Source organism: Stegastes partitus, unplaced genomic scaffold, assembly GCF_000690725.1.
Source record: "Stegastes partitus isolate 25-593 unplaced genomic scaffold, Stegastes_partitus-1.0.2 Scaffold302, whole genome shotgun sequence".
Lineage (NCBI taxonomy): Eukaryota > Metazoa > Chordata > Actinopteri > Pomacentridae > Stegastes > Stegastes partitus.
The window spans coordinates 533,686-543,265 of NW_007578033.1; the positions used below are offsets into that span (position 1 = coordinate 533,686).

Here is a 9,580-nt window from a genome sequence, read left to right on the forward strand (position 1 = left end):
GCTTCGGGGACAGCACCGCCTGCAGTCAGGTATTATTGGGCGGGGGCATGGTTGTGTAGGGGGCGTGGTTTGCTGCGGCTTCGGGGACAGCACCGGCTGCAGTCAGGTATTATTGCACTAACCTAGCAATATGGACCATCATGCATTGCGCGAAAGGAAATGGAAATGGAGATGAAGGAGAGAGCGGAAAAATTCCTGTTTGTTTTGTTAAATTTAATTTTATCTGTGCAGTAGGGCTGGTCCTAATGGCAATTCTCCGGATATTTGGTGCGAATTGCCAGCGAATATCCCAACATTCGGCGTGGGGGGGGTGACGTCACACATGTCAGCGTTGATAGGCGTTCGTGATACAGCAAGCCGTGGCGACGGCGGGGCGGTGCGCTGTGCGTCCGCTGTGTAGCGGCGGCGGCGGGGGGAAAGAGAGAGTGCTGTGTGGGCGGTGATATTATTATATGTGTAATATATATCAATAAAACACGTTGCTTCTTTCTTTCTTTACATTACTCTTTTGTTTATTTATTCACGCAGTTTCAAAAACTCTATTACAAATTCAAAACAAAATTACTAAATGACCAATGTCACAAACACCAGTACTATGTAATTTTTTAAAAAATATCTAAGTGAAAACAAAAACGTAGTGAACAGCAGTACATATTTATATGTACTACAACTGACATTTATAGAGATCTACAGTCTCTTCATATTGTGTGCAAGGAATATGAGTTTGTCCACATTTTGTGGCAGAAGCGAGCTCCTGGCTTTGTTCACTATGTAGCCAGCCTTGGAGAAAATGCGCTCCGATGGCGTGTACTGCAGTACTTGGCTGCTAATTCCAGTGTAGGATAGCGGTCACAGTTTTGTTTCCACCATCCAAGAGGGCCACACTGGACTCTAGTTGAGTCCGCCGAGTACAGCTCCATTTCCCGCTTGGCACTTGGAGTTTGCTCCTCAGGGAGTTAATCGTCAGAGTCTGACATCATCAGCATGGAAATCTCCTGCTGTTTTTTTTTTCCGCGGTGGCACAGCAGCAGTGTCCTCGGCATGCGCATCTGTCGGCACCATCTCCCCCTCCCGAACCAAGTGTCGCTGGTGCAGATGCTCAGCCTGGCGGACAAACTTTAAATCGTATAACATTTTATTAGTCAAGTCTTGAATGAGTCGTGCAAGACAAAACAGTATGGCATATGAATGACTGAATGAATAAATAAATAATTCATGGTAATAATAACAATAACATATATTAGTCATACTTCAATATATACAAGATCCTTCTTCTCGTTGTTGAGGAATCTCAGCTGTTTGAAGCGATGGTCCGGTGCAGAGGATAGGAGGTAAAGGCTGCTGGGATCCAAATCTGTCAGCTGCCATCTGCTGTCGATCTCCGCTATCAGTGTCTCCTTCATCTCTGCGATGGCAGGGCTGTCATCCTCCTCAGGTGAGAGGTGGCGTTTCTTCAGGTTGAAGACCATCGGCACAGTAGCAGACAGCGACAGATTCTCCTCCTGAGACAGCAGTTCTCTCAGTGTTATTAGAGGCCCCAGCACTTCTGTGACCTCCTGTGCCAGCTTCCACTGGTCTGCTGTCAGGTCCAGAGTAGTCACTTTTTTTTTTGTCACGTTTGGATCGGACAAAACAGCAGTCACTGGCCATCTCTGCTCAAGCAGCCGGCTGAGCATTTCGCGAGTTGAATTCCAGCGAGTGTCGACATCCTGAATAAGTTTATGTTCAGCAACATTCTGCTGCTGCTGTTTCTCGTGCAGGGCTGTTGTAGCCTTTGCACTTTTTTTGAAGCGTGCAGCAAGATTACGGGCAGCAGCAACAGTGCGGCGTATTCGCTCCTGTTTTAATGTTGCATTTATGCACAGCTGTAACGTGTGCCCTGAGCAGCAGACCCCTTGTACCTGGCTCCATTTTTCAGCTTCTTTGGCCAGCGTCTGGGTGCACAGCTTCATGTTGCTGGCGTTGTCATGAACAACCGCAACTCTTTTAAAATTAGGAATATTAACCCTAGAACACTAACGCTAAAATTAGTAACACTATCACTAACGCCTGGTATATTTTACCCGATATAATAATCTGGATAAAATATAGTTTTCATTAATTTATGTAAAAGTACAACGCTGTATGACAAATTGTAGTACTCTTCTTTAATTTCCCAATATACAATATCACATAAAATTAAAAAAAGGTACCATGGGGGACCCTATAAAAAAGCAGCAAAATTATTGAAAAATCAGGTAATCCTTAACGAGAAATTCCCAAACAGAAAAAATAATGGAGCTGGGAACTTGTTCTTTGGTCCACCCATTCCTGGGACATGTGAGCCTTGTCTGGTGAAGGTACAGTCTTCTTGCATCACTGACAACTGTGGCAGAGATTGACAAAAAATGGCATTTTTTGAGAGGGGAAAAATTGCCAAATTTTTTTGACTACATGAATTTCCTTGGAAAGACTCCATACCAGAACCAAACTGTGCCTTCACCAGACAAGGCTCACATGTCCCAGTCCTACAATTTGTCATACAGTGTTGTACTTTTACATAAATTGATGAAAACTATATTTTATCCGGAATATTATATCGGGTAAAATATACCCGGCGTTAGTGATGGTGTTACTAATTTTAACGTTAGTGTACTCAGTCAGGTATTTCACTGATTTTCTGGACATTTCTTTTTTCCCCTCTCTCTGAGTGCTACAGCTTCACTTGTAGCTAGCTAGCTAAAAGCTTAGCTTGACTAGAAAAAAGAAATCTGCGTAGCTAACGATTGCAGATGTCAATTAACATTACTACATGTTAATCACTTGTTAGCATGCCATAGAAACTAAGCTTGTGACAGGATGAGAGCTGTGGATGAAATGGGGCAGAGAATGTGGCTAACCTGAATGTTGTTTCCCTTGAAAAGTGCAAAGAGTGCCTGATTTCAACACACAAACACTATATTGGGTAAATTCCACCCATAAAATATGTTACCCTCTATCACTAATGTCGGGTGAAAATCACCCAAACGCATATCTCTTGAAAAAACCATAGATGGGAGGTGGTAAACAAACATACCATTAATGACATCAATGAGCAGCCTGAAGCTACCCAAGGACCCATGCAGCTCAGACAGCAGCAATACAATGAAAATCACAACAAAAATCGTGCGGGTGAAAATCACCCGGCATTAGTGTTCTAGGGTTAAACGCCTCCACCGCTTCTCCGAGTTGTTGTGCTATATTAAGCCCGGTGTGGCTTGCCTCCATTTTTTTGGTTTCTAGCTCAAAGTCACGGAGTTCCCACTCGTGAGTAATGAAGTGACATGTGACAGCCATGTACGCCTCCATACTCACTGATGTCCAAATGTCAGTGGTGAAACTCAGGGCAGTGGAGTTTTGAAGTAGAGTTGCGACGTAGCCCCGGAGATGGCTGTGCTTCAAAGAGAGTGCCTGTGAAATGCTGGCGCGTTTGGGGACAGTGTACTCAGGCTCCAGCGTTTTCATTAAATTTCTGAACCCATCACCTTCTACCACACTAATGGGTCTCATGTCCATGGCAATAAAATCCACAATGGCATCTGTTTTTTCGTCTTTCTTTTCTCCGACACTGTTTTTTTGAAATGAAGGGTCTGCTGCGTGTATTTGGGGGTGGGGGGTCGAGGCTGAAGACTTGATGGCAGCGATGCCTGGGGATGCACCTATGGACAAATTATACTATTAGGCTCAGCAACCAGTCCTAATGTTAATTTAATTATCGGCCGGTTTAAATATTTTCCATGCAAACAAAGTGAGTGAACTTTATTTTAGTAACAGTTAGCATCTGAGCTTCCTCATGGCAACAGTGGGCTACACAAGTAACTGGCAATGCTAACTATAGATTTATACAGAAAAAACAGCAGCTACTTACAGCATTCAGGTGACTTTTCATGCTGCTTGTACCCCCATGGTAGGCCAGTTTTAAATGACAAATTTGGCACACTGCCTTTGTCTTGTCTTCATTTAATGCGAAGTATTCCCAAATAGCTGAAGTCTTCGGCATTTTGTCTTGTTTGGAGACGCGAGAAAAGTGAAACGTGACGTCAGACTTGGTAGACAGCCAGCTGCGGCGACGGCGGGGCGGTGCGCTGTGCGTGCGCTGTGCGTCCGCCGGGCATCGGCGACTAGGCGGTGCGCTGTGTCCGTGGTGGCGGCCAGTATTAGTAACATTCTTATAAATTAAAGCTGCAAGCAGCGTTGGTCGGGTCCTCGGTCTGCGTTGGACCCTCATGCCCGTCTGACCTCCATTTTGACACAATTTAAACCTGCTTTAAGTTGAAGGAGCCATGTTTGTCTGTCTGCTCAGCCTCAGACTGTCAGTGAGTCACATGACCAGCTGCACTGAGCTGTGATGATGTCATGATGACTCAGCGTTTTTTGTGCCCCTGGCTGAGAGAGCTGAGAGTTTTACTCACTTTCTCTCTCCCATACAGCCACAATTTTCACCAAATATGTGTAAAAACAGCATATTTGTGTGGTAAATCTTGTTTGGAAGCCCTCAGTGTCATTTTTTAAAGCTTTAGGACCTTTGGTTTCTTGTGTAGATGACCAACTGACACAGCATGTCTGGAGATGTCCCATAGACACCCATACAAAGTATGAGCCAAGGCTGCGACAGCTCATGAATTTTAGCGGCTCGCCATTCGAAAACCGTCTGGGATACGCCAAATCCCTTCAGAACTTTTGTACATCACGGGATTCTCTGTCTCTTGTGCGATTTTCAACTTGATACGATTTACGGTGTCAGACAAGTTAATATTTTTTCAAAAGATGTTTTCAGTCTTTTTTTTTTTACTTTGAAAGGCAAATTGTGAACTTCCTGTTTGACATAGGTCAGGGGTGTCAGTGCGAGATTTTTGGTCTCATTGAGACGAACATTTTGATGTTGGTTTGATCTCTGTACGACATTCCTACTGGGCGCTAGGGCTGTTTTAGTGTGTTTTTCTGTAACTAGGTGGCGCTAGAGAGCCTTTTTTTTTTTTCATTTTATTAAAATTTTCGCCGATTCGGAGGTGCGTGCCAAGTTTGGTGAGTTTTTGAGCGTGTTTAGGGGGTCAAATTAAGGGTAAGGCGGACCCTAATAAAATATATATCAACGAAAGACAGGGGGGGAATAGTCGGAGATCAGAATTGGTATTCTGACACAGGTACTCCGAACGAATAGTCGGCTATTCGGCTATTCGGGTCCAGCCCAACCGGACAGTGAACGTCGCTAAAATTGTAGCGCTCGGTTGTGATTTGGACATACAACACCACTTTATTTAAATTGCTTTTAGTTACTGGATCCTGAAGAAACGCTCTCTCATCTGGTATGTACAGCAAAATGACAATAAACTTGATTTAATTTGATTTCTTAGCTACGCAATAAACTGTTAAATTGATGTGTTTGTACTACGCTGTTGCAGCACAAATCGCGGCTAGCGAGCGACGTAATTAATAGCTCGAGTAGTGTCCGAAATGATACTTCGCCGAGGTGCTCCCTGTTATGTATTGCTTTTGACATTTTGAAAATTGTCCCTCCTGTGTTACCACCTTTACGTTCGGCACGTACAGCCGATTCCTGTGGCAGAGTTACGCTGCAAAATACACCATGCTTGAAGTTGCTCCGGTCTCTCGCCTCTTCATTAATTTTATACAAGCAAGTATATAACACTCCCTATAAAGTGCACTACATAGTGCACTATATAGTGATCACTATATAGGGAGTAGGGAGTAGGGAGTAGGGAGTGAGTGGGTGATTTCGGACACAGCCCTGGTGACTGTGAAGGCCATAGTGCATGATTTACATACTTTTTATACTCACTGAACAATTCAGTGACTTCACATGCCCTATGGATGATATGAACCTGACGGCTTGGTTGTGTGTGCTTGCTTTTCGTTTGCATGTACAGAGTGTGATCTCTGAGCAGCAGCAACCCAAGAACAAATACACAGTGAAATCCCTGAGGGAGCTGGAGAGTCGCTTTTTGACACAGCAAGCGAAAAAAAAGCAGGAGGCTGAAGTTGCTTTGCTTCAGAAACAGAAGCTACAGGAGGTAATGTGATCTTTTAAGTGTGAAAACAACACAATACAGCAGCTGCAGCTGTTGTTTCATTGCACAAAGCAGACACAGTATAGACTCTACTAATAAAAGTAATACAAGTTAGCTGATGACTTCTGAGATTTGATTCCACCAGGAGACTGTTGATGCATGTCATACACTTCCTCCTCCATGCTTGACTTTCTGTCATCTGTCTTCTACCAGTCTTCTGTTTGATAAAGACAAAACTCTGTATTTTAATATTTAAGGTTATAATTCTGAAGAGCTTCATTATGTGGAACCCTATTTTTAATGTCGTTTATTGCAAGGTTGTTTTTTTTAAAGAGCTATTTATTGTTGTTGTTTTTTTTTTTGCAAAAACAGAGAATACAACAATGGATAAGTCCACTGTTTGTTTGGCTGTGATGTAAGCTACTGTTGTCACAACACCAAAACTCTGACTTTGATACAGTACCTGCCAAAACTGAAACAATACCACTGCACAAACCTAAAACATCACAAAGAGTGATGGACTATTAGATGCCAGAACATGGAATTTGTCATTTTTTATTCATTAAAATTAGATAGATAGATAAATAAATAAATAAACAAACAAAAAACAGAAAATCATTTGACAGAGCCAGTACAAGGTGTAGGTGAATTTTAAAGCGAGACATTAAACTCTTTCCCTCCATGAGCAGGAGAGCGAGCTGCGGCCTGCCGACCACCTGCGGGGACTGCGGGTACACTGCTGGGTGCTGGTGCTGGCGAGGAGTCGTAGAGTCAAGGAGAACTTCTTCATCGACCCTCTGACTGGGAACAGCTACGCTACTGACAGCGACAGCTTCCTGGGCATTGAGAGCATGTGGAACAATCTCAACTACTATGTTAATATGCAGGACTGCAGTAATGGCTGTGCTGTGAGTCCAAGACACCTAACCTAGACATAATATACCGTCAGATTCACAGTCAACTGACACAGTACATGACTTCTGCAGGTAATGACATGTACCTGTCTTCTGTGTTTTTCTTATGTGTGTAGGAGATGGTGTATGACGTGGAGGATTTAAAGATGTGGGAGCCAATGTTGTATGGTGCAACCAGCAAAAAGGAGCTGATTCTCACCGTGCAGAAGAAACAAGAGAGGAGCCTGATGAGCAAAAGCACCAATGAGGAGGAGGTACCTAATACGTGTGTTTTTGTGTGTGTACAGTATTGTAAAACTGGCCACTTGTTTGTCATTAAAAAACTGTGATTTAAGCCATCCATAGTGAGAGTTACAACTAACAAATTTATTGACCGTTAAACATGATATCACCGGTGCCCTTACAGCTCACCTGGTTGAGCAGGCGACCCATAACAAGGGGGTACAGTTACCCGGTGTGGTGTTCGTGAGTTTGACTCCCGCTCACGACAGTTTGCTGCAAGGTCTCCCCATTCTTCTCCTCCCTTTCCTGTTTCACTCTTTCACTGTCCTGACTTAAAAAAGGCAAAAACGCCAGAAAAATAATCTTTAAAAAAAAACATGATATCACGATAAATGAACTTAATTGTAAACTGATTGTTGTTTGTTTTGAAGGAGGGCCAGCCCAGAGTTTTTGAGATGCCGAGATCTTGGGTTAGTTACATCAGTATCTCAGACAAAGGTACATGTGAACATTATTTGTCTGACACCAACTCTTTACATTATACATTGATACTCTACCTATTTGTTTTCATGGTAAAATTAATGGTATTGTCATTCCTTCTATAAAAATATGGGTGAAATACTGACAAGATTTTCAGTACCTTAATGCAACCTTTGCTAACAATGTTCAAGCCATGATAAAATTCAGCATAGGGTGAGATCTACCATTCAGAAATATAAGAAATAAAAGCCCATGAAGATGAGAATTTAAAACCGTAAAGCTGAGTGTGAGCTGAAAGCCCTTTTGAGATTGTTCCACACACTTTCCCAAGTTCTGAAGGCAGAACATGGGTGAGTGGGTGAGGTCTCTTCCTGTTAAAAGGTCTGTTGTTTGAAATGTGCTGTATGAGTAACAGTGACTTACTTTCAGCTGACCTTTTCTTGTTGTCATCTTACTATTGTTCAACCATTTATTTGTTGCTTTTAGCTGACAGGTTACACTTCTCTGCTTTTTTCACTACCTAGTTTTCTTGCCTCGGTGAAGTGCAGTTCTGCTTTTTAACCAAATTGGAGTTCATGTTTAGTACATAAATCCAACTAAAAAGTGTCAGTCTCACTTACACAAACTGCCTGCTCTCTGCTGTTGTTTAGACATGGAGAACCGCTGGCCGGGAGGGAAGACGGTGATACGCTACAGGAAATCAAAGCTGGAGAGGTTTGCACCAGGTCTGAGTTCTGTTGGCCTCATCACACGACTAACTACATACAAAGACCTGGAGTGTAAGTAATAAAAAAAAAACTTTTTTGAGTGAATTCAGCTTTTTTCTGCCATCATGAGGAGAAGAAGGCAAGCAGCTTCCTTTGAAACTGTGTTCAGTTTGTTTGGTATGAGTAACAGCTGGGCACTAAATGTGGTGATTTAGGTTCATGCCATTTGAATTTGTCTGTGCAAAATGTGTAATCTGTGTGTGTGTGTGTGTGTGTGTGTGTGTGTGTGTGTGTGTGTGTGTGTNAAAAAGAAAAAAAAAGCTTGATATGTTGAGTTAAATGAAAATACAAATATTCTGAGTATATGTGCCGTGTTCCCCCGCTGCTTCTGTTATCATCCCTTGCTCACTCATTACTCTGACTTTCATATAGTCTAACACATGTAAAAGCCGACACACTGATATTTTCAGGGTATTGAGTTTAAAGAAATAGTTTATTTGAAAAAAAGTAATTAATGCTCTTTCTGCAGAACAAAATGTCTTAAACGTTAACATTAAATTAAACGTCAATATCTTCCCAAAATGTAAACGACCTACGTGCTGCTGTCAACTGCAGTCAGTTGGGAATGTACAGTTAAAATGACATTAAGCGTTAATTTAATGACATTAAATGTTAACTTAGAAATACACCTGAATCGGTATTGACATCTTCTTCTTCTTCCTGGTTTATTGGCGCGCATTGCCTTCTTCTTCTTCTTCTTCTTCTTCTTCTTCTTCTTCTTCTTCTAATGCTTTGGCACGCATTGCCTTCTACTGCTTCTCTACCTGCGCACCACCACAGCAGGCGGGGGCATGGTGTGTAAGGGGCCGGGGGGCGTGGTGTGTAGGGGGCGTGTTGTGTAGGGGGCGTGTTGTGTAGAGGGCGTGGTGTATAGGGGGCGTGGTTTGCCACGGCTTCGGGGACTTACCGGCTGCAGTCAGGTATTTTTGGGCGGGGGCATGGTGTGTAAGGGGCCGGGGCGTGTTGTGCAGGGGGCGTGTTGTGTAGGGGGCGTGGTTTGCTGCGGCTTCGGGGACAGCACCAGCTGCAGTCAGGTGTTATTGCACTAACCCAGCAATATGGACCATCATGCATTGCATCTTCTACTGCTTCTCTACATGCGTGCCACCACAGCAGGCGGGGGCATGGTGTGTAAGAGGCCGGGGGGGGG

The 9,580-nt window shown here is 43.3% G+C and overlaps 1 protein-coding gene across 1 annotated transcript in view; it reads left to right on the plus strand.

Moving 5' to 3' along the window:
• ccdc135 (coiled-coil domain containing 135) overlaps positions 1-9,580 on the plus strand; it is a 27,460-nt gene that overhangs the window by 9,528 nt on the left and 8,352 nt on the right. The window contains exons 5-9 of the mRNA XM_008283219.1: positions 5,907-6,050; positions 6,737-6,955; positions 7,078-7,215; positions 7,618-7,681; positions 8,314-8,442. Coding sequence (XP_008281441.1) covers positions 5,907-6,050; positions 6,737-6,955; positions 7,078-7,215; positions 7,618-7,681; positions 8,314-8,442 — 694 coding nt within the window. The remainder of the gene's footprint in view (positions 1-5,906; positions 6,051-6,736; positions 6,956-7,077; positions 7,216-7,617; positions 7,682-8,313; positions 8,443-9,580) is intronic.